The sequence below is a fragment of the Sorex araneus genome, chromosome 4 (assembly GCF_027595985.1).
Source record: "Sorex araneus isolate mSorAra2 chromosome 4, mSorAra2.pri, whole genome shotgun sequence".
NCBI lineage: Eukaryota > Metazoa > Chordata > Mammalia > Eulipotyphla > Soricidae > Sorex > Sorex araneus.
In genome coordinates this window covers 161,827,173-161,852,611 of record NC_073305.1, presented here as the reverse complement: position 1 = coordinate 161,852,611, position 25,439 = coordinate 161,827,173, and the positions used below count along the sequence as shown (strand labels likewise).

At 35.9% G+C, this 25,439-nt stretch overlaps 1 protein-coding gene across 10 annotated transcripts in view; it reads left to right on the top strand.

The window, feature by feature from the left end:
* Positions 1–25,439, top strand: part of AHI1 (Abelson helper integration site 1) — a 216,703-nt gene that overhangs the window by 94,633 nt on the left and 96,631 nt on the right. For all 10 annotated transcript variants that reach the window (XM_055135618.1, XM_055135619.1, XM_055135620.1 and 7 more), the window contains one exon: positions 352–469. In XM_055135618.1, coding sequence (XP_054991593.1) covers positions 352–469 — 118 coding nt within the window. The remainder of the gene's footprint in view (positions 1–351; positions 470–25,439) is intronic.

The window sequence follows — 25,439 nt, the reverse complement described above, 5'->3', positions numbered from 1 at the left end:
GAATAGAGAAATATGGGTGTGAAATATTTCATCTCCCTTAATTGAAGTCACTTTTATTTTTCTGTTACTTAGTATGATTTTTAAGACTACTCTATTTTATTCCTGGTTTCAATTTCATGATAATTTTTTAGTGAGGTAGATTTACTTATAATTTATAATTTTATTACTTTTTTCTTGATATGAAGTACTGTATTTTGTAAATATCAGAAACTAACAATATAAAATCATTGCCACTCCTTTTGAGTGAACATGTGTGCTACTTTGCATTATAAGCAAATATTTCTCATCCATTTTTTGCGTCAGTAACTAGGAAATTGCGCTGTAGTTTCTGATTTGCTTTTCCTATTACAGGTCAACAGAAATCCCTCGTTTACTTCAACATCAGCCTTCTCGCAACAGTCTAAGTTAAAACACTCAAACATGCTGACCTCTCATCAGATTATACATCAGTTCGATTTCACTCAGACTGGTGAGCCCCTTTCTAACTTTGACTATGCTTTTTATTATTGTTTTTATTGATTTACCAGTGCACATTTCCTATCATCAATGCCGTCAGTTTCCTTTTCCTACTTTCAGAAATAAGTTCTTGTCCAGAGTGATCATTTCCACTGTCTTTGTCATAGTGGTCCCTTCTCTAGCCTAGCTGCACTTACCAAGGCCCCTCCCGCCAGCCCCCCCCCACCACTTCCGACAAGCTTCTGATCATTGACCCATCCTCCTGGCTGTTCTTTATCCTTAGTTATTAGTGTTTATTTTCTTATTTTACTTATAGCCTTTAATCAAGTAAAAAATAATTTTGATTTTCAACGACAGTACTAAGTGCTTGGTTGCTGTTACTAATGAGATATTGAAAAAGGAGATGGTCATAATTATATACACATTGATACATCCACATTTGTACAGTTTTAGTTTAGTGTTTGGTGTTCTTGTGATGTTCTTGTTTAGAATTTGGTGTTCTTGTGGTGCTTACCTTATCTTAAAGTAGCCTGTTTAGTTCTTGTAACAATGGTTTTGAGTCTATGAAGTTGTGTTTTTTTTTTAATTTATTCTTTTATTGAATCACCATGTGGAAAGTTACAAAGCTTTCAGGTTTAAGTCTCAGTTATACAATGCTCGAACACCCAGCCCTTCACCAGTGCACATATTTCACCACCAAGAACCACAGTATACCTCCCCCCTCTCCCCCACCTCCCCAGCCCCCCACTCCGCATGTGTAATTGGTAAATTTCACTTTACTTTCACTTTACATTGATTACATTCAATATTTCAACAAAAAACACACTATTATTGATTTGGAGTTTCTCCCCACTAAAGTCGACCTGCTGAAAAGAAAGCATTTGATAATTTGTTTTCCATTGCTGAGAATGAAGAGATGTGAGGTCGAGAGGCCACACTAGCAGCCTCACGGGTTTGGGTTTCTGTATTTTAGTACTTTAGTAACTCTGGTATATCTAAACAATGGCATACTACGTAGCTGTCAGAAAACATGAAGTCATGAAATTTGCATATAAGTGGATCAACATGGAAAGTATGCTGAGTGAAATGAGTCAGAAAGAAAGAGACAGACATAGAAAGATTGCACTCATATGTGGAATATAAAGTAGCTGAGAGGTACAAGCTTACAATGAGTCTATGAAGTTTCTGAGTTGTTTATCTGTGAGGTTGTATATTGTTCCTTCAAATCGAAATAGAGTCTGGCGGGTTAAAGTATTCTTGGTGAGGTGTTCATCTCATTGAGTTTTTTCACAATATCCCACCACTGTTTTGGTGCCCAGAGGGTTTCATTTGATAAGTCTGCTGTAAATCTTAAAGGATTGCTCCTTTGTAAGTAATTTCCTTCTTTGGTCTTGCTACTTTCAGTATTCTATCCATGGTTTTTGTCATTCTGATTAGAATGTGTCTTGGAGGATTTTTATTTGGATTTTGTTTAGCTGGTACCTTTCAGTCCTTCTGAATCTGGGTGCATGCACTCTTCTGCTCTTTGCTCTTCTGCTCTGAGTATTTTTCAGCAATGATGGTTTTCATAGTTGCTTCATCAGTGTTTTCTTCCTGCCCCACTGGTACCCCAATAATTTTTATGTTGTTCTTCTTGAATTCATCCAGATGTCTCTTGTCATTTGTTTATTTTGAGTCTCTTTTCCGTATTCTGTTTTCTGGAGATTTTTTGCACCTCATTTGGAGCTCACTGATTCTGTCCTCAACAGCTGTTACTCTGCTGTCTTCCCGTCTTTATGTTAACCCTATTCAGGCTGAGTGGTAAAGATATTTAGAAAAATATGTATTTTCCTTTGATTTGCTTTCCTAAATGTCTAGACCACTACCTTTTTATTCATTTTAACTTCCTGGTTACTTCAAAATCCTATCTTAAGTTTGGTTGAAGAAACAAATGAGTATAAAACTAATCATATCAGCGTGATAAATTATGTCGATGTAAGTAAAGTTTCATAAGAATAAAGAAAGATAAAGAGACTTCTTAAACTTTATATATCCAAACGTTACTGATGCTGCAAACCACCTCTTTCCACTTCTACTTTCTGTATCCTAACATCATAACTTCTCAATCCTAAGACTTTCCGGCACATACCCAGCTGACTAAGTAAAACAAGGAACCATTGATGATTCCTCTTTTTCCCTCTTAATTCCCATCTTCTACTCCTGACTGATAGCTTATTATCTCTATAGCAGCAAATGATTCTGTAAAAATGAGTGAGATTGATTCACTTTCCAATTTAAACTGTCAAATAGTTTTCTATCACAGTAAAAAATTGTCCAAAGTCCTTATTTTGTCTTATAGTAACTTCTGTTATCTTGCCTTTGTCTTCATCATTGATCTTAACCAGCAGGTAGAAGTTGAGAAGGACAGGTCCAGTAGAGAAGAAGCTGGTGAACAAAAACAGTGAGAGATTACCATGATTGGGTAGTGGTATGAGTCTTTGCATAGCTGAAGAGAAGATAAGAAGGATGTATTTTGAAAGAACTGGGTTTTGAAGGGAAGATTGGAGCACAAATTGTGTTATATAAAGGAATTCATGTTTTACTTATTGAAACTCACAAGATATAGAATAACAAGAGTTATTCCAGAGAAAAACAGGTGATTGTGTGAGGCATGAGTAAGAGATGATTAAAGCTGAATACAGGTCCTGAAAGTTCCTTATTTTAAAAATTATTTATTAACTTTTACCGTAGGTTCTTTATTTTAGAATAATGATCAACAAATTCTGCTAATATTAATATTAAAAGTACTTCTTTTTATAAGAAAGAAAATGATATAATTTTAATGAAGTATATATTAATAAACCTGGAGAAAAGGAAAAAAATTAATCTTCACATATTAGGTAACTATAGGTTATGATCATAATACCTAACCTGGAGAGTATATAGTATATTGTATCTCTTTCCATATATTTTTCATAGATAAAGAAAATCTTTAAAACAGTACCAGGGGCCAGAGAGATAGTACAGCAGGTAAGGCATTTGCCTTGCTTGAGACAACCCAGGTTCAATCCCTGGCATCCCATATGGTTCTCCAAGAATTTCCAGGAGTAATCCTCATTGAAGAGCCAGGAATAACCCGTGAGCACCGCCAGGTGTTTGTGCTCCCAAAAATTAATTAAGTGAATTTTTATAGGATCTTTAAAAAATGCCAGCAAATTATCTTATTATAGATTTCTAATATACTCCCATAATAGGTACTTTTTGTTTTATTCTCAAACCTCCTTGAAATGGGGAAATATAAAATGTTATATTGATAGGAAGAGATTCTTTTAGAAATTCTAGGACCTTGAAACATTTTCTATTGAGTCACTTTACATTAAAGAGAAGTAGAGGAGCAGTTTTTTCAGCATTCAGTTAGTTTGTCAGCCTTTGGAAAGCAGTATCTCCCATTTTGGGGGCCTGATGACAATAAACTGTCCTCAAAGATTTCACCAAAGAAAACATCAGGAAGTTTTTTGACTTTTTCTTCAATATGTTTTATGGTTTCACATTTAACATCCAAGCCTTTAGTCTACTTTATCATTTGTTCTGGCAATGAGATCATGACCCATGTATTTTGCATGTGACTCCTCAGCTTCCCCCATATTTTCCTTTCTTTATTTGATCCTCTTGACTCCTTTGTCTTTAATTGTCCATATGGGTCAAGATTTATTTCTGTGCTACTAAGTTTATTCCATTTATACAACACTCTTTTGATTCTCATAGCTTTATTTCATACTCTGAAGTCAGGGAGCATGGTACTTCCATTTCTTATTTCTCAGGATTTTCTCAACTCTTCTGTTTGTTTTTTGATTCCATAAAATTTTTAGTAATATTTGCTGTCTTTATTTGGAAAAATGCCTTGGTAGTTTTGGTAGATTTCTATTGTGTGTCTATAATTCTTGCCAGAGAGGTCATTTTAGCAGTGTTAACTCTTCTGTCATGAATTCACAATGTCTTTCTCCTTGTCTTCTATTTATTTTAGTAGAGGCTTAAGTGTACTCCTAAATAATTTAATAAAATTATAAATGTGATGTTTTCTTGATTTGTTTCTCCTCTACATTCCCCCTTTCCTTCGCATTGCTGTTGTTGCTACTGCTGCAGTGACTGGAGATCACACAGATACCTGGCAGTATTATATATACATTCAGTTGTAGTGGTTGATGGAGGTTATACATCAGGCTATGGTGCTAACATACTCAGGTGTGCTTAGCATTTCTTTAGTTGTAGTGCTTTCACATATTCCTGCTGGGAGTCACACACTTTAGTTATACACACACATTTCTGGTTGTAGTTCATCATAATTCCTAAAGGCCCTGGTGCTTGCACAGGTTTAAATTGTGGTTTTTGCAGGAGATTGCATCCCTTCAGTTTTAGTGCTTACACACACCAGTTTTTGGTGTAGCAAAGAATCAGTTATGATTTTAGGGTTATAGAAGAACTACTCAGTATAAGCAGTATGCCACAGAATCATGTACAGCATTTTTTTGATACTGGGCTTTGAATTTTCTGTCTTAAGATTGCAGTACAAATTCTTTAAGAAACTGAGGTATCTACAAAGGCCTGATTAGCTTATTTTTTTAGTTCTTTGCCTGATGTTGGTTTATTTTTTCCATATTTTAATTTTTAATTTTATTTATTTACTAATTTGAGTGTTTACGTTTGTGGAATATAAAGTAACAGAATGGGAGACTAACATCCAAGGATAGTAGAGATAAGTACAAGGAGGTTTGATCCATGGCTTGGAAGCTGGCCTCACATGCCGAGGAAAAGACAGCTCAGATAGAGAAGGGACCACTAAGTAAAGGGTGTTTAGAGGACCCACTTGGGATGGGGTATGTGTGCCGAAAGTAGACTAGAAACCGAACATGATGGCCACTCAATACTTGCATTGCAGAGCACAAAACCCTCAACAAGAGAAAGAGTAAAAGGAAATATGCCTGTCAAAGGATAGGGGGAGAGGGGATCGGGTAGGGAGGATGAGGGAGATGTGAGGGATACAGGAATATTGGTTGTGGAAAATGGGCACTGGTGGAGGGATGGACACTTGATTCATTGTATGACTGAAGCGTAAGCACGAAAATTTGTAAGCCTGTAACTGTACCCCACAGTGATTCATTAAAAAATAAATTAATTTAAAATTTTTTAAATAAATTAAAAAAAATTTTTTACAAATAAAATAATTTGAGTATTTATTGGAATTATGATATTTTTTATTTTTTTGATGTTATATATTAATTTATTTGCAGATGATGAACTATCCTTTATTCTAGAGATCGCCTCTTAGATATATGATTCTTTAAATATTTTGTCAAATTTATTTTATTAAAATTTTTGTTGTACTAGAGAGGTAGTACAGAGGTGGGGTTCTTGCCTTGAATGCAGTTGACCTGGGTTCAATTCCCAGCATTCCATATGGTCCACAGAGCCTGCCAGGGGTGATTCCTGAGTGCAAAGCGGAAGTAAGCTCTGAGCACCATTGGGTGTGGTCCCAAAGCAAACAAAAACAAAAGATTTTGTTGAGGACCTCTGTATTTGTGTTCATCAGATATTCGTCTCTAATATTCTTTTGTAACTTTTTAAAATCTGAGTGACAGTCTACATGGGTAGAATTATTCTTGGTTGGAATTTTTTTCTTCTTAATATTTTTAATGTATCATACCACTCCCTTTTAACTTGAACTTTTTGTTGAGGAATCAGATGATGGTATTTTATGGGTTCCTATATAACTCTTTGGTTTTTCTCTTGCTGCTTTGAGTGCTCTCTGTCTTTGATTTTTAAAATTTAAAAGTTTAATTATAATGTGTGCTGATATGTGTTTTTCAGGTTTGACATTGTTTAGGACTCTGTGCATTTGGATTTATATATATATATATATTTCATTTCTCAATTGGCTAAAGTACTTGGCTATTATTTCTCATATAAAATTCTATCTTCCCTTCTCTCTCTCTCTCCCTCATTCTAGAATCCTTATGATATGTATAAGGATATTGTCCTTGATAGTGTCCCATCAATCTTGTAATTTTATTTTTTTCTCATCTGTTTTGTGTTTTTGGTTAATAACTGGTAGTGCTCTGGGCTACTGCCACCACAGTGCTTCAGGTGACTCTGGGCAATGTTCAGGGAACCAAAAGACCCGGGACTTATATATGCAAAGCCACATGTTCTAGCCCTTTGAACTAATCTCCAGCCTTTTGCCCACCTTGTTGCATGGTTTCCACCATTCTGTCTTTGAGCACATTTATTTTTTGGCTTCATTCTGTGGTTGAGCATCCCCTATTATAATTCTTCTACTATAATTTTTAGTAACATTATTTCTGTCCACATTTTTTTCATATATTCTTGTGTATTTTCTTTGTCATACTTGAAGTTTTTAATCTATTGATTTTCACCTTTCAGTGAGCATCATTGGTCTGTCACTCAGATATCGTCAGGTATTTTACATAACTCTGTTTTACTAGGACTTCTTTTCAGGCTTTTGGCTTAATCACTTGTGTGTTTGTGTATTTTTCTTTCTTCTTATTATTCTGGTTCTCTCCATCAACCTGGGGCAGGGACCTGTGTTCCTCTTGGACAATGACCAAGAATTTACACTCATATGTGCCTAGCTGGAGCTATGGTGCCATGTTTGAGCAGGTAGCAACTAGTAGTTGAGATCTTGGGTGAATAACACCAGCTGTGTGGCAAGCCTTGTCAGCAGCCATATAATTAGTAGTCATATGTGCCTGGTTATCACTAAGATGTTGTGGTCATTCAGCTATTAGGGGGTGCCTGGGGGCTGCTCTGAAAGGATCTCAGTCCCAGCTGGTCAAGGAGCATGCACTGTTGGACTAGTGGGGAGTAGTGTGGTGGACCTGAGCTGCCAAGGGAGCACATAAGGCAGTGGGGCCCTCTTGCAAGTAGTCAGTGCTTTTCGAGGTCCATAGGGTGCTTGATATCTGTAGGGATGCAATTCGCTTGCTGATTGTCAAGTTGGGAATTTCCATAGGCCTGGATCTGTGTTTCTACCTCTAACTTGCTTAGTTATTTTCTAGGAATTGGGAACTCTTCTCAGAGATAGGGCCTCATTGTTTGTTAATATGGAATGCCATCTCAGTGTTAATGCTGTTCAGTGCTGCTATATCAGCAAGGTCATCAGAGGCCACCAAGATTGTGTCTGCCAGTACCTCTTTCCCTGCTTTTGTAAGCCTCTATAGTTTCTTGGCTCCTGTTCTATTCTGAGTGCAATGTGTTCAGCACTCGCCCCCTGTGGCTACACAGGGTCAAGTTTTACCCTTTGAAATCTCTTCCGAATTGCAGTGTGAGGACCTAGAGTGATATTTCATTCTTGAAGGCCTTTTTCTTTCTGTTACCTGCCGGAATGTTATCTTTTGACTCTTGCTATGGAAGCTCTGTTAGCCCAGGTTTTCCAACAAGTGTCCGTGTATACTATGCCAGATTATTGTGTCCATTTGCTGTCTTGGGAAGAAGTAACATAGATTCTTCCTTCTGGGACATCTGGGCCCCACCCCTCTATATGACATCATTGAATGATATACAAATAAATTTTTTGTTACATTTTGTTTATCTATATATTGGGACAGTTTGGGTCACACTCACTTTTGCTCAGGGGGCTATTCATTTCTCTTGATCAGGTATAATCCCTGGCAGCGCTTTGGGGACCTTTGGCAGTATCAGGGAAGGAACGATGTGGTCTATATGAAAGGCAAGTGTCTTAATCAATCTTTCTGGCCACAAGTAAAAATAAATATGTGGATTATTCAGTGGTCATTATTTAGGACAGTACTTAAATCTGAGACAGGGCTTATTTTTTTGCTAATTAGGTAATTATACGCCCACATGGTAAAGCCTGGCAAGCTACCCGTGGCGTATTCGATATGCCAAAAACAGTAACAAGAAGTCTCACAATGGAGACATTACTGGTGCCCGCTCAAGCAAATCGGTGAGCAATGGGATGACAGGATACAGTGATACATTGATTATCTTTATGTATATTTGAAGGACAAATCTTATTTTTATGTTCTTAAACTATCTTTTCACTGCACTGTATAAAACTAGTCATATGAAATTAATAAATTATTTTATAAATGTAATGTAAAATTTTAATCTTCATGTGTTTTTAGTTGTACTTTAAGACTGATGAAAAAGCAGAATGGAACTTGAGATTGAGGCAGGAGAACTTGGTTTGGTTTAGTTTTAGGCCACACCTGCCATTGCTCAGAGCACTGTTCTTAGTGTGGCTAAACTCTGTTCTCAGGGATCACTCCTGGCAATACTTGGGAAAGACGAGCACCTTAAACCTTTCCTATTTCTTCAGTCCTATAGTTTGGATTTTAAAAATAATGAGGGGCTGGATCGATAGCACAGTGGGTAGGGCATTTGCCTTGCACGCAGCTGACCCATGTTCGATTCTTAGCATCGCATATGGTCCCCTGAGCACCACCAGGAGTAATTCCTGAATGTAGAGCCAGGAGTAACCCCTGTGCATCGTCAGGTGTGACCCAAAAAGCAAAAAAATAAATAAAAATTAAAATAATGAATAGTTTCTTTTCTGTAGTTTATTTGTTCTCTTTATTAAGTTATATAATATGTATTAAACTTGATGGTCATCCACTTAATCTAATTTTAACATTTCTAAGCAGTTAAAATATGTTAAACAAGATATGGAATTGTTCGGAAAATTCAATACTGATTAAGAGTGTCATCAAGTTAATTCTTGCTTTTTCTGCATGCTGAATATTTGAAGTTCTGTATTTCCCCTTTTTTCTTCTTTCTCTCTGGCAAGTACATACTTATTCCCTTGACTTAGTCTTAAATAGGAGCTATATTTTTATTAACATTTTTATCTTCAAGTTTTATTAATTTTATCTTCATAAGTTTTCCTATTTTTTCAAGTGTTAATTTTTGTAGAGAAATGCAATCATTGTAAAATAATGATATGAAGTCATGATTTAATCAGAGATTCTGCCATATCTTTACATAACCCATTGTAGAAGGTAGATTGCATCTAGGTTGAAACAAGATGGTTCTTGTATTTCAGAGAAAGAAAAGGAAATCATTCTGGCAAAAATTAAAGTTAGAATGTCTCTGAATAAACACAGATGATGTTAAAAGGGGGTTTCCATTTTAAGGAAGGTAAAATGAGCTTCAAAGAACTCTTTCTTCCTCAGAATTGGCAGGGCCTTATGGTAATATTACAAAATGAACTCTAACTATTAATTGAAGAAAATAATCTACATAATTAGCTCATTTTGTAGACAGATATTTTTAATGTAAATGTATGTTAACTGTACCAAAAAGAATAAAGGATATTTGGCTATGCAGTTTTTAAAAGCAAGAATTTTTTAATTGCAATAACTTTTCTTTTATTTCTTTTCTTTATTCCTTTACTTTGTATGTTTGTTTTTGAGCCATATCTGAAAATGCTCATGGGTTACTCCTGTCAGTACTCAGGAACCATATGGAATGCCAGGGATTGAACACAGGTTGACTACAGAAAGACAAGCACCCTGTCTGCTTGCTCCAGCCCCTTGCAATAAATTTTCTTAATCTGTAACACAGAAACAGCAGTAAATGTGGGGTCAGAAAGAGTTGCATCTAAGCCCTGATTTTCCCACTTCCCATCTTTAGCCTAGGTAGCTAACTATTGCTCTCTGTATAATGTCTTTATTTTCTATATCATATTTTCTACTTCATGAAGTTATAAAAAAATGTATGACACTTTTATACTCATAAAATAGTGAGAGTAAAGAAATTTAATTGGAGTTTTAATTTAATTTTCTTTTTAGGCACTAGATAGGGTTTTATATATAAAACATTCCAGCACCATACGCTCCACGAGAGTGTTCACTTGCCTCTGACACTGTCACAGTGTTGTTCCCATTTCCCATACTACTTCTCCCCCACATCTTCCTCAAGCTCCCTACTAAAGACCATTTCTCAATTTATGTTGCCTTTGGGCGTTTGTTATTTCCATACTGTTTCTTTATATCCTACATATGAGAGAAGTCATTCTGTACCTTTTGTTCTCTTTCTGACTTCCCTCAGCATAATAGTCTCCAGATCCAGGCACCAGGAAATTACATGATTTTATCTTTCTTGTAGCCAAATAGTGTTCCATTGTGTTTGTGTACCATAGTTTCTTTATTCAGTCATCTGTTCTTACACACTTGGGTGTTTTTCAGATTCTGGCTATTGTGACTAGTGCTGTAATGAACAAGGGAGTACAGATGTCTTTTCTGAATAGAGCACTGGGGCCCTTGGTGCTAAGTGCTAAGAAGTGCTAAGAAGTGGATTGTTGGATCATATGGTCTCTCCATAGTTTTCTGAGAAGTGTCTGTCGATACTGTTTTCCAAAAGAGGTTAGATCAGTCAGCATTCCCACCAGCAATGAATGAAGGTCTCTTTTTCTCCTTCTCCACACCAACACTGGGTTTTTTTTTTGTTCTTTTATTTATATGTGGAGTTTTATTTTTTAACTATATAGTTTGCATTGTGGTTAGATAAATGAATGTATAAAATCATGTTTAATAAATGAATAAATAAAATATATTGAAGATGATTATATTTAGAACGACATATGAGCATGACAAAAGTTTAAACAATTTTGAGAGTCATGCCAAGGCAGCATTAATTAGACTAATTAATTTGATTTTAGTTTTCAAGCAAACATCGAGGTCTATTTAAAGAACCTGTTGAACCCATTTAACTTTGAAAACTTTGGCTTTCCACTTTCCACATAAGTAACAGTTAAGAAAACATGGTGGTGGCACTGTTTTCAAATTTGGATTTTCCTGGACATAGGTAAAAGACCCAGATCATGGAATTTTTTCCCATTAAAACATACTATAATATTATAATTTCTTTCCTTAAGCACTCGGATTTGATTTTGTAGGTGTGTTTTAGTCACTGTCATTCTTGAGGGCTGGAGCAATAGCACAGTGGGTAGCGCATTTGCCTTGCATGCTGCCAGCCCGGGTTCGATTCCTCCGCCCCCTCAGAGAGCCCGGTAAGCTCCCGAGAGTATCTTGTCCCCATGGCAGAGCTTGGCAAGCTAACTGTGGCATATTCGATATGCCAAAAACAGTAACAACAAGTCTCACATGGAGATGTTACTGGTGCCTGCTTGAGCAATTCGATGAGCAATGGGTTGACAGTGATACAGGGATATAGTCATTCCTGAATTGGAATCTCTAAAATAGATGTCTAATATGTGAAAAACAGAAGATGTCATTTTAATAACTAATTTCAGCACTTCACTAAGTGATATCCCAATGAACTGAGTCTCCACTTCTTAAAGATTAAAACTTATGACATGTAATAAAAGATTCTATACTTCACAAATAATAATGTTATTTTAATTACTAAACTGTTTAATCCATTTTGATATATTGAAGTATGTTCTATGTAATATCATTTCTGAGTTTAAATATATTTTATTAACTAGTAAATATTAATATACTTAATGATTGGTTCTTCATAGTCAGTGGTGTGCACTTATACCAATATCCCCAATTGAGGTATGGTTTCTCCTAATAAATACCCTTCAAGGGGAGAATTTTTTTTTAAGTTGAAGATATTCTATTTTATTTATTTTTAGTTGAATCTTCATGAGGTATAGTTACAAAGCTCTCATGATTGAGTTTCAGTCATAAGATGATCGAACACCCATCCCTCCACCAGTGTGCATTTTCTGCCACTAATGTCCCCAGTATTCCTCCCACCACCTCACCTGTCCCCACTCCCCGCCTCTAAGGAGAAAATATATTTATGCAGTTTTCTCAACTAATTTTGCTAATTCAAATGAAATTCTATTTGCCAACTTTGTGCTAGCCATTCTGTAAGAAGATAATTTCATGTTTTATATGCATAAACCATGCAATCTTCAGCTTTTTACCTATATATTAAAAATAGAAAGCTTATTTAATATAATTTATTACTCTCATTTCCCCATACATATGTTAAGAACATATTTAATTTAGTTGTCAAAGTATAATAGCATTTGCTCTAGTATATTAATTCAAAAATTAATATTAATAATAAAAGTAAAAAACAACTGAAAACTATAAAGAATGATGAATCTTGTCTATTTAATGAATATGAGAAGTACTTAATCCACACAAAGTCAAAGTACATTTCAATCATTAAGCATTTATATCTAATGCTTACCTCTTCCAAAGCTTTCTAATCGCAAACTACAAATTTTTGTCATGTTTATATTTTTTTTTTACAGTTGTAGTGATAAATTTTTATTAAATTTTTAGACAAACACACTTAAATAATCTGATTTCCTTGTATAATAGTCTCCCTTAGTCATGTAAAATTATTATATAATTGGAGAGAAAATTTTTTAAAAACAAACGAAATTTCCCATCTGTATTGATCTTTACTTTTTCCCTAAATGTCTCATATTTATTATTAAGTAGCAAACTAGGCACAGAAGCATGCAAAGAGAAAAATGATTTCCTAAGCAAACATGTCCAAATAGTCTTGAAATAGTCCTATGACAGTGGTTATAGTGCTACAAGACAAGTTTTGTTGATATCTTTATTTTTTTTTAAATTTATTTATTTTTAATTAGAGAATCACCGTGAGGGTACAGTTACAGATTTATACACTTTTGTGCTTATACTTCCCTCATACAAAGTTCGGGAACCCATCCCTTCACCAGTGCCCATTCTCCACCACCCGTAAACCCAGCGTCCCTCCCAACCTCCCCAATCCCATCTCCCCCCCACCCCACCCTGCCACTGTGGCAAGGCATTCCCTTCTGTTCTCTCTCTCTAATTAGCTGTTGTGGTTTGCAATAAAGGTGTTGAGTGGCCGCTGTGCTCAGTCTCTAGCCCTCATTCAGCCCGCAACTCCCTTCCCCCACATGGCCTTCGACTACAATGTAGTTTAAGATTTATAGGATTTATTTGCATGTAACAACTATTTTAAAATATACAATGTAAGATTTTTGTGAGTTTAGGAAAAGTTAAACAGCTATTGTAGTATACAAAATATGAAATCTAAACTCTATTTTTGACTTCAGATTGGTGTAGCAAGAAGTGCTTATCACTTTTCAGATGTTACAAATGTACCATTACCCTCTTCATATAATGAACTTGAGTATCCTGAAAGAAGCTTTTATAGTTTTCATTTCTGTATTATTTCTCATAATAGAATTGTCATTCCATATCACTGTATCACTGTCATCCTGTTGTTCATCGATTTGCTCAAGCGGATTCCAGTAATGTCTCCATTCTTCCCTGTCGAGTGCTAGTGTAGCCTGATAGTGTATTGGGGGCTCTTTCAGGATCAGGGGAACGATGACTGTCATTGTTACTGTTTTTGGCATATTGAGTATGGCATCGGTAGCTTGCCAGGATTTTATCAGATAAAAACCATAGGGTCATCTTTGACTCATTTTTTTCCTTTTTATGATTAGTCAGTCTCAGAGTCTTCATTCCTTTGTTCTGAATCTCCGTTTACTAACTGTGCTTTCAACTTTTCTGTTTTCTTTCTTGCCTTGTTACTTAATCCAGTATCAAAATTTTGTTGATGTCATTAGATTTTCCTAAATCTTCTAAGTTCTCTTAGTAGATGTTTTCTTTGTGTTACATTGTTATGTTATCTTCTTTATGCCAAATGTGTTTATTATTTGTCTACAGGGTCTCTGAGTTTCATTGTTCGATAATTTCTGTAACTATTTCCACATACCCTAATGTTTTCAGACGGTTTGTAATGTTTTAATCTCCATAAATTTATTGAAATCTCTAAGTCTATTCTTTTCATGCTCAACAATGACCTTTACATTTCTAATTTCATTTGTCAGTTCCTTGTCCTTATCTTACTTGACCTATCAGCAGCTTGGATACATTTGATTGCTTTTTAAACATTGGTTTCTGGGACAACACAGTTTGGGTTTTCCTCATCTCATTAGCTACTGCTTTTCATTATCCTTTGCTGATTCTCCCTCTTTTCTTCCATGCCTTATTTGATCGTGACACTGCACTATGATCACATATGTAATATGTATTTATATCCTTCATATTCTCATGATAATAATTAAAACTGAAGTGCCAGTGGTTCTAAAATAACTCTGACCTCTTTTCTTAAATTCTAGACATGCACATCTAATATAGTAATAGAATATTTTAAATGTGGTAGTGGAATTTGGACATAATCTTTTTAAATTTATTCTTATTTAAATTTAAATACTGGAGCAATAGCACAGCGGGTAGGGCGTTTGCCTTGCATGCGGCCAACCCAGATTTGATTCCTCCATCCCTCTCAGAGAGCCTGGCAAGCTAACGAGAGTATCCCACTTGCACGGCAGAGCCTGGCAAGCTACCTGTGGCGTGTTCGATATGCCAAAAACAGTAACAACAAGTCTCACAATGGAGACATTACTGGTGCCCGCTGTGCAAATTGATGAACAATGGGACGACAGTGCTACAGTGCTATATTCTGACCTTAAGCAACATAGTTCATCTTAGTAACTTGTCATTTGTAGATAGAGAATAGGAAAGTGTTACTGTAAGTGAAAATTTTTAGTAATCAACCTGTTTTTGACTTACAGTGCAGCAAGTTATAGATAGTATTTTTATGAATTCAGTGAGAACTGTTTTAGTCATTGAACATTTTTATTTTAAATTTTACTTATCACTAAATTTTAAAATAAGAAATTATTGTGGTTCTTAGAATTAAATTTAGTGAACGGTTCATATTAAAATCCATATTCCTATACTGTTTCCTTAAAATTATTTTTAGACATACTCATTTAAAAAGATTTCCATGACAAAAGCATTTTTATTATATAATTCTAAGATAGAAAACTGAAGATTTCAACTTCTTTATCATAAAATAATATCATCATGGTGAAAGTTATAAATGTTTTGTAACTTTTTGCTGTTGCTTCAGGGTGAAATGAAACTCAGTAATCTATTTGTTCAAAGGTGAGGATTAAGTAAATTACAACAGCTTTATATGACTGTAACAGGCAAGGTGAGAGGTCAGGTTATAAAAAAGCTAAATTATTCTTGTCTAGTCATAACTTCATTATTTGTTTTTATACTTTGTGAATAAACCTATACTTAATGACATCCATATGAGTTTTATAGTCTTAAATTGAAAAGACTGCTATTTAATTTTTAAGACAATTAGACATACAAATGTAATGCTATTCTAGGCTATATTTTTTTTAGGCTATATTTTTAAATACATAGTTTTTAAAGTAGATTTCTTGATAACTGTTTCTGATAATATTCTTTTTTTTACTTTATCTGATAATATTCTTAATGTAAGCTTTAGAAGATATGAATATTCCATCATTTATAAGCAACTCTTTAATTGACAGATGTCATGATTATTTTTAGCTTTCAGTATTATAGTGACTACATACATCTCTATCAAAATTTTGACCATCTTTTTGATAAACATCTTTCAATTTATTTATGAGGTAATCAAATTTTAATCCAAATTAATCACATATATGCATTCCTTTGCTTTTTATACTGTTTTTCACAAATACCCCTTCATTGTTCATTTCAGTCTTCTATGTGTCTATGAAAAGTGATGAATTTTTAAAACTGAAAGTCTTTTTTTATTTTCTGATCTCACTTACAGTCAGCACTACTTGGAATAAAAGAGTTTCTCATGTTTCCACCCCTGGACAGGGAAAGAATAAAATGCCATTAATATAATAAAAATAATTATTTGGAAAATTTTTGGCAATTTTTATGTTATATGTATATTATAACATAATGATTTAGGATTTTCTGTCAATTGTATGTTCCAAAGTAATTGGTTTTAAGTAAGTCCCTACATGAAATACTTTTCAAACATTTGGGTTTGTGTCTACTAAAGGCTCTAGAAATTCAGGGGAAGACCCTAGAAATTCAGTGGAAAAAGAGTATCTAACTTAAGTTCTCAATTGCACTTTCTCAGTTTAGGTTATATTTTTCTAAGACTATACTTAGAATAGCCCCGGAGGTTTCCCATAGAGTAAATAAGTGCATACTTTTGCATTTTGTGGTTTAGTCAGTTTGGTCTGGATAGTGAATGATATCATAGAGTTTACTGGTAATGTTTTCTGGAAATGAATATCTATCACGTATTGAAAATGTAAACTATCAGTGAAAATTAGGTTTGGGAAGTAGGCCTTACAAGAGAAGTCAGAGAGAAGTCAAGATAATGTTGATTTGTATTTTCCAAAATTTTAAATATATATTTTCAGGAAGCTTTTTCCTTGAATGAAAAGTGAATGAAAATGTGAAGAATCATTCTTTGTGTTGTTCTTAGTCAGCAACTTGCCTATGAGTCTGAGAGCAAAGTTGATGATAAATACAGAAACTAAGAAATGACTAAATGGAGTGACTGGTCATTTTTTGAACATAGTCTAGAAGGTTTTTTTTTCCATAATCAAAAAGTAGAACATTCCATTTAATTTTATGCAACTGTTGTCCCCCTTTCTCACTTTCTTCTCAAGGGGATAAAACTATAGAATCCTAAGTAGGAAATATTGAAATTGATTTTTTTACTAGTGAACATCTTTTTGAGCAGAAACAAAAATATTGTACTTTAGTAGTGCACCTTAACAAAGTTTTTTTATGTCATTAGGAAAACTGAATACTTAAAATATACTCTTTGTTTTTTTTTTTTCATACTGGTATGTACAAGTCATTGAGTGTGTATATTTGTGTGTGTAAGATTATTAAATTTGATACTTCATGCTATTTTAGTTTTTACAATCTGATTTTAAGTGGAAAGTAAAACTCTTTAAAAATTAATTTTATAAATTATTTTAAGTGAAAAGTTAAATACTTTAAAAATAAATTTTAACAAGCAAGATGGTATACTGTTTAGTGTCCATTAAAATTTATAAAAATGCAGCACAATCATTTTTTGTAAAATGTCTTTTTGCTTTGAGTTAATAAAATATCACATCAGTATTTCTGTTCAAAATTTAGAGTTATCTGTCTCTTCCTAAAATCTAAAGTATATCTTTCATGAATGAACCTGAGAAAATAACTGCTTTTTTTCTGCATTCTGGATATCATACCAGTATAATAAATAAAGCCCTTTTTCTGTCACTAAATATTCTCTTAATTTAACTTTGTTTTTTTGTGTGTATGTTTAATTATAAAGAATATTTAATTTTTCTTATGAAAGTACTGGGAGTACAAGATTATTTATATATTCAGTAGTACCCACTGACAACTTTATTCCAGGCACTGTTGTAGCTTTTACAAATAGGTCAGTGAACAAAACAAGAATTTTATATCTTTGTGGAGAGGGAGATAAACAGGTAGGTATGGAATAAGTAACAGGCAACACTAAGAAAGAGGAACCCTGAACTGAAGTGTGGGTTAGGTTGTAGTTTTCAATGGGATGGTCAAGGAAAGCGTCACAGACTAAAGCAAAAAAAAGGGGGGGGGAGGAGGGAAGGGAAGGGAAATGAAGGGAAAGAGGAGATAGGAAGGGAAATAAAAGCCTGTTGTGTGTGCAAATAGCATTGCCAGCCAAGGTCTTGAGCAAGTTTCACTATAGTGAGGAAAATCTGTGATAAATGTTTACCCAGAATTGTCAAAGGAGTGTGAAGAGAATTATCTAAATAAGAAATATAGGGGTGGTGGGGGAGAAGAAAATGACAAACTATATTCTAGAGAACAAAGTGTTTGTCCTGAGCTGAAGATCAAGTGGAGAGAGAAAAGTGACCCAGTTTCCCTTTAAAAAGAATCATCCACAGTGCAAACACCTTTGGAAATTCAATGCAGCAAATCAAGGAGTGTGTGTAGGGAACTGTTCCAATAAGCCAAGTGAGGCATGTCCAGACCAAGTAGTGGGATGGAGAAAAGGGGCCAGGTATAGATATATCTTGTATGTTTTGATTACTATGATTAAACATAAATATATGTGTTCATATATATATTGAGGGAGGCCTCCCAAATGGTGCTCAGGAGGTTCATGGGACACCATAGCTGTTCTCGGCCAGCCTGGCCAGTGGTTCAATAAAAAGGCCTCAGGATGCCACACTGCTCAGGCCCTATGCTGCTGAAGGATACTCGGCCACCTGACTGCTTCACCAGGGCTTCAACCCTCCAGAGCTGCACCAGCAATGCCCAGGGGACTGACTGGTTCCAGGAATCAAATCCAGATAAGGCATGTACTAGGCATACACCCTACCTGCTTTCCTATCTCCCCATCCTAAAAAGAAATTGAGAACAGAGAGAAAGAGGGGGCTATCCGCAGCACTGCTTGGGCTTATTTCTGGCTCTGCTTAGGGGTCAGCCCTGGCAGTGTTCAGGGAATCATATGTAGTTCCAGGGACTTAAACCAGGGTTAGCAGCATGCAGAGCAAGCCCCTTAATTCCAGTACTCTTTCTCTGGGCCCTCAAAAATATCTTAAGGCATATTTTTACTACAAATTGTCATGAGGTAAGCCTTTTAGTTTTCTAAAATATAACTCTTTGTTAAAATAGGAAATTTTTGCTACATAAGTATTTGATTGTTACGCTTACTACTTTACCCTAAAACTGTAGTTTTGTATAATCAAAGCCCCAGCACCATGGTTCAACTCTTAGCACCATGTGGCCTCCAGAGCATTGAGCACCGCCAGGTGTTGCCCTGTGTCTGTCGACCACCAGCAGCTCCAAGCACCCATAGGAATGGCACCAGATCCTTAACTGACTCCCACTACCACCACTAAAAGTACCGCATGACCATGTGTTCATGCGCACACACACATCCCCCTACCTACAAACTGACCATATGTACTGATGTTAAAAGCTGACAGGCCAGGCCTTCTTTTATCTGATCAACTGACTAGCCAGCTAATTCGGCCTTTTGTATAGGCTGCACATCTGCACATCTGGGAAGGTTACCAGCCATGTATATAATGCACAAGAGCCAGTGCCAATACACATGTGACAAACAGTCTGAACACTGAGAAAAAAATGCTGATTCCATTTCATTCTTCAAGAAACTTCTTTTCTCTACTTTCTTTTCTACTTCTTCATCTTTTTTCCCCTACTAGAATCCTGGCTGTTGGTATCAATAAAATAACTCGTGTCTCCAGTCTCTCTTCTATTTTTTTCTCTTCATCGAAGCTAGTGGGAAAAAATTATCCATCTCTCAAGAGAAAAACGATTTAGTTTAAAGGGAAATAAACCCTTTGCAGTGTATAAAAGAAATAACCTTTCTGCTATGAGATACATATGTCTCAAATCTGCTCATCTTGCCAGGTACATTTTGGGGTTGGGATAGTTTACTCCTGGGTTTACTTCAGGGTTTACTCCTGGCTATGTTCAGGGATCACTACTGGCAGTGCCAGGCAACAGTATGTGGTGCCTGGGATCCAACCTAGGTCAGTTGCATGCAAAGCAAACTTCTTAACTTCCTTCACTATCTCTACTGCTTCTGTCAGGTACAAGTTCAAGCATTTTTCTGGTATTATTTGGTGAGCTTCAATCTCTTATCAGCCTATGAAAAACAGTGTTTTTCCTGTTATAATGAGAATTTGGAGACATAAAGAAGAAAAATAACTTGTCCAGGTCACATATCTGACTATTGCCAGAACCATTCTCCCAGCACATACAAAGTGGCTCCAGAATCAGGATCTATTATACTAACAATTTTTAAGTATATACATGCATACACATATTATCGTAAAGGAACCAATAGTGGAGAATTATAATTTAAATTTTTGACTTGAGATAATTATTTACCTAGTAAATTATCTTTCAGCCAGCATATTTTTGAGTGAAACTATAAATACATAAGATATCATATTTTAATAGCTGTCTTGTTCACGTTTGCAATGTTTGAAATCTTAGTTATAGGAGTATTTTTGAATGAATCCATACTTGAGAATGGAAAAGAAATAATGGGAAAATAAACAGCGGGTAGGGTGTTTGCTTTGCACACAGCCAACCTGGGTTTGATTCCTTTGTTCCTCTCAGAGAGCCCAGCAAGCTACCTGTGGAGTATTCAATATGCCAAAAACAGTAACAACAAGTCTCACAGTGGAGACGTTACTGGTGCTGCTTGAGCAAATCGATGAGCAATGGGATGACAGTGATTATTTTTAACCACTTGTCACTTGTCATCATGTTGTTCATCGATTTGCTTGAGTGGGCGCCAGTAACGTCTCCATTCGTCCCTGTCGCATGGTAGTGTAGCCCAATGACATCTGCTCGCTCCAGGAACACGAAGAGCCTCAAACCATTCATTCAGGGTCTTGACAAAGAAGTCTGACCATCTTGTAGGTGGGCGGCCACTCGGTCTTTTGACGTCCCATGGAATCCAGTCAGTAACAACTCTAGTCCAGTGGTCATCTCTGAATCATATTACGTGAATGGCCCATCTGATTTTTGATGCCTTGGCAAAGGAGACAGTGTTCCTGATTCTTGATTGCCAACGGAGGTTGGAACTCCAGATTCCTTCTCTCACTTGAGTGAAACGTGATACTCAAAGCATAGCTCTTTCGATTCCTCTTTGGGATACCTGAGTAGCATTATCATCCTGTTTTCGTAGGACCCAGGTCTCTGAGGAGTATATTAGTGCAGGAAGAACAGTGGAGTCGAAAATATGTGCCCAGAGCTGGAGATTCTTCATCCTCTTAACCACGTCTTTGATGCTCTTAAAGGCTTTCCACACAGCTCTCTTCCTCCTGCACAGTTCAGGTGCCAGGTCATTTATCTTGCTGAGTTCTTGACCTAGGTACACATAACTGCTGTATTCGGAGATATTCGTTCCATTGAGGGCAAATGGAACATCAGGAACTAATCCATTTCTCATGAACATTGTATTCATGAGGTTTAGGTGCAGTCCGACCTTTCCACACTCATGGTCGAAGTCGGCCAACATTCGTGCCGCTTGGCTGATATTTGGTGTTATAAAAACGATGTCATCAGTGAAGCGGAGGTGGTATAGTTGCGGACCATCAATCTTCACTCCCATTCCTTCCCATTCCACTCGTCGCATGATATTCTTGAGGGTGGTACTGAAGAGTTTCTGTGAAATGGTGTTGCCCTGAGAACCCCTGTCTTTACATCGATGATCACTTCTTTGTAGAATAGTGAGATCTTGGTGGTGAATCCATAATACAGTTCATGAAGGATCCTGATGCAGATTATTTTTAATAATTATGAGAATTTTTTATGTTTTAAAATTTGTTATAATGTAGAAAAAAGCCACAACTATTGATACAGTTCTAGAATTAAAATTGTTTAGATAATAAAGCTCTAATACTAAAATCAATAAATATAAAAAATCAATTTATGTGAAAATTGTCATACCTGGTCACAGGGTTAAGTCCTTGCCTAAGAATTTATTAAGCTGTTTGTTGTTGCATGTGGTCCAGAGACTTCAGGATCTAGGGTCTGGGCCAGTGAGTCAACATGGTGGTCATTATGGCTGCCAGGACTTCCAGAAGTACAGGGCTTTATGGGGAGCTTACCCACCCCAACTATAAAACTCAACAGAGTTCTCAGCCTGGGCACAGGGTACCTGAAATTATTCATAGATTGGCATAGTTGCAGAGAAAATTTCTGAGGCAGTGGGTTTGAGCCCCTGACATGACTGCAGTGGTGAAGTGTGAGTGCAGCTGCCAGGTCTTTGGCTGGGCAAGTTTGGGGCCTGCCCACCTCCCAAGTACACCTGGAATTTTCAGCTGGGGGGACCAGTGATTCCATAAGTTTTAGCTCCCCTGTATACATCTCTTAGGAGATTTAGTCAGGAATCAGAAGAGTGGTATCAGTCGATGAGTCAACATGATAATTATTTTTTCAAAGAAGACTTTAACCCCTTTTTCTTTATGTGGAAAAACTTTTTCAGAGTTCAAAATAATTGAAAATTTGCTCTGGTTCCAGACCTAATGAGTTCGTTCAAAGACATAAATATATGTTAAGGAATGAGTCTTAAGGTACTATTTTCCTCTGCTTTTTTGATCTCACTTTTCTCTGGTCCTAGATGTAAAGGGTATTTGACTTAGTCTCTGGTATGATTGATTATAATCATAAACAATACTGCATGCCAAGTACTCACTGAATCGCCTTTTGCCCACCAGGTTCAAGGTCTGCACCTTAAAATTCTTTCTGAATGGTGATTATTTATCTCAGAGAAAACCTCGATGTGTTTTCATCCTTTGCCGTGGAAACCCTATTCATCTAGGATTCATATGGGTTTCTATATAAATTAAGTCAAATTTTGGTGTAAATTTACTGGATTGTGGAAGGGCATAAGCACATATTATTTTTTTAATTTTATTGAATTACCGTGAGATAGTTACAAGCTTTCATGTTTGGGTTACAATCACACAATGATCAAACACCCATCCCTCCATCAGTGCACATTCTCCACCACCAATATCCCCTGGTATACCCCCCCTTCCCCACCCTCCCCCTGCCTCCATGGCAGACAATATTCCCCATACTCTCTCTCTACTTTTGGGCATTATGGCTTGCAACAGACACTGAGAGGTCATCATGTTTGGTCCATTCTCTACTTTTGGCACACATCTCCCATCCTGACTGATTCCAGTCATCATTTTCTTAGTGATCTCTTCTCTATTCCATCTGCCTTCTCCCCTCAGCTCATGAAGCAGGCTTCCAGCTATGTTGCAATCCTCCTGGCCCTTATATCATCTGTCCTTGGGTGTCAGCCTCCATGTTATGTTATTCTATACTCCACAAATGAGTACAGTCCTTCTATGTCTGTCCCTCTCTTTCTGACTCATTTCACTTAGCATGATACTCTCCATGTCTATCCATTTATAAACAAATTTCATGACTTCATCTCTCCTAACAGCTGCATAGTATTCCATTGCATAGACGTACTGAAGTTTCTTTAACCAGTCATCTGTTTTAGGGCACTCGGGTTGTTTTCAGACTTTGGCTATTGTGAACAGTGCTGCAATGAATATATAGGTACAGATGTCATTTCTACTAGCGTAGATCATCTTGGCATAGATGATCTTTTTAAAAAGATCAATCCCCTGGTATTGATCTTTTTAAAAAGTCTCCCTTAAGCAGTAGTCCTATAGAACACATAATGTTTCATTTTATCTATTTTACCAAAATTAGATTCAGGTTAAACTTTTTTTGGTGCAGGAATAGGTTAAGTGATCTGTACTTTTTGTATCACATCAGGTGATATATAAAATTCTCCCACTGTTTATGTGCTAAATTTACTTCTACTTTTAGATGGTGAATACCATGTCTCTCATTATGAAGGTAAACTTTTGCCTTTGTAAACTCTGAGTAATATGTGGGATAATCCTTTGAGATCTTATGGAAATCATGTTCCCCAGCAATCTTACTCAATAATTTCAGCAACCCATTGATGATTCTTATCTAAATAGACTATTAAATAGCTGAGTCCACACTAAATACTGTATTTCTGATGCTATGAAAGCTTGTAAATTTATTGCCTAATATATGGTCTAGGAGAGTATTTTTTTCTTGTCTGTTTCTTTAAACATTACAGATTTCTTTTTATTGTTATACTTGTTCTTTATAATTTTCTTTGTGCTGCTCCAGTTAACCCCTATTTGGAAACTTGGTAAGGCAAGCCTCTTCATGCCTCTGTCCATGTTGTTTGATATGAACCAGTTAGCCTTTAGTACTTCCTTACCTTTGATATCTTAGGTTCTCTTTGTACTTTCTTTGCTCCAAAACTTGGCTCACTCATTACTGTGTAGACACTGGTGCTGTATAGCAAAGTATAGAACTAAAATCTGGAGCTGAATATATGCACAGCTATTAACATATTATTGCTTCTGGACCTTTTGGTCAACATAACTGTCGTCCCATTTTTCATCAATTTGCTCGAGTGGGCAGCAGTAATGTCTCCATTGTGAGACTTGTTACTGTTTTTTGGCATATTGAATACACCACGGGGAGCTTGCCAGGTGCTGTGTGGGCAGGATTTCTCGGTAGCTTGCCGGGCTCTCCAAGAGGGATGGAGAAATCGAACCCAGGTAGGCTGTGTGCAAGGCAAATGCCCTACCTGCTTTGCTATCGCTCTAGTCCGACATTACTAGGAAATGAAATTATTTTAAAAATTTCATGAGTTGAGGCTGGAGCGATAGTTCTGTGGGTAGGGCATTTATCTTGCACACGGTCAACCTGGGTTCAGTCATCCCTTGTGGGTCTCCAAGTAGTACCAGGAGTTATTCCTGAGTGCAGAGTCTGGAGAAACCCCTGAGCATCTTTCCTGGTGTGGCCCAAAAGACAAAAAAATTAACATATTTATTTTTCAATTCAAATTTTAAAGTATCTCCATTGTATGTTTTGCTCTATACAATAGGAAGATTTATAATTGTCAGTCATCTAGATTATTTTCTCCCAGATTTCTCTTTTTTGTCTTTTGAATAAACAGGTCTTATTCAAACATAGGTTTATATAGCAATTCTGTGTTTTCTTCTAGGATTGTTATAGTTTTGTTTTTAGCGTTTAAATCTCAATTTATTTTCCTAGTTTTATGGTATGAGATTTTAATCTATTTTTCAAAAATTATATCCAGTTGATCAAATCCACTTTAAATATATGGTTTCAATATATAATGTATTATATATTTTTTTCTCCTTACACTTTATATAAGCATTGTGGTTTACAAAATTGTTCATGAGGATTTATTATAGGCATTCAATATACCAACACAAGTACCACCACCATTACCCCTTTCACCACCATATCTCCAATTTTCCGAACCATTCCTTAAGTCTGCCCCCATAGCAGACCTTCAATAATTTGTTTTATATTGCTTGTTATAATTTTCTTAAAGAATGATCCATAGAAGAAAGTTTTCCTAGAAGAAAGTCAGTGAAGATTATTTTTCTCACCATGAAGCTATTACCCCCTTGTGTGAGATTACTAAGATACTGTTACAGGTTAAGCTTTCTGTGTTGATATTTTGTTAATCAAGATTGGATGCTTTTCAATATTATATCCCATCCAGTCTAGTGTGCTACTCCTGGTTTA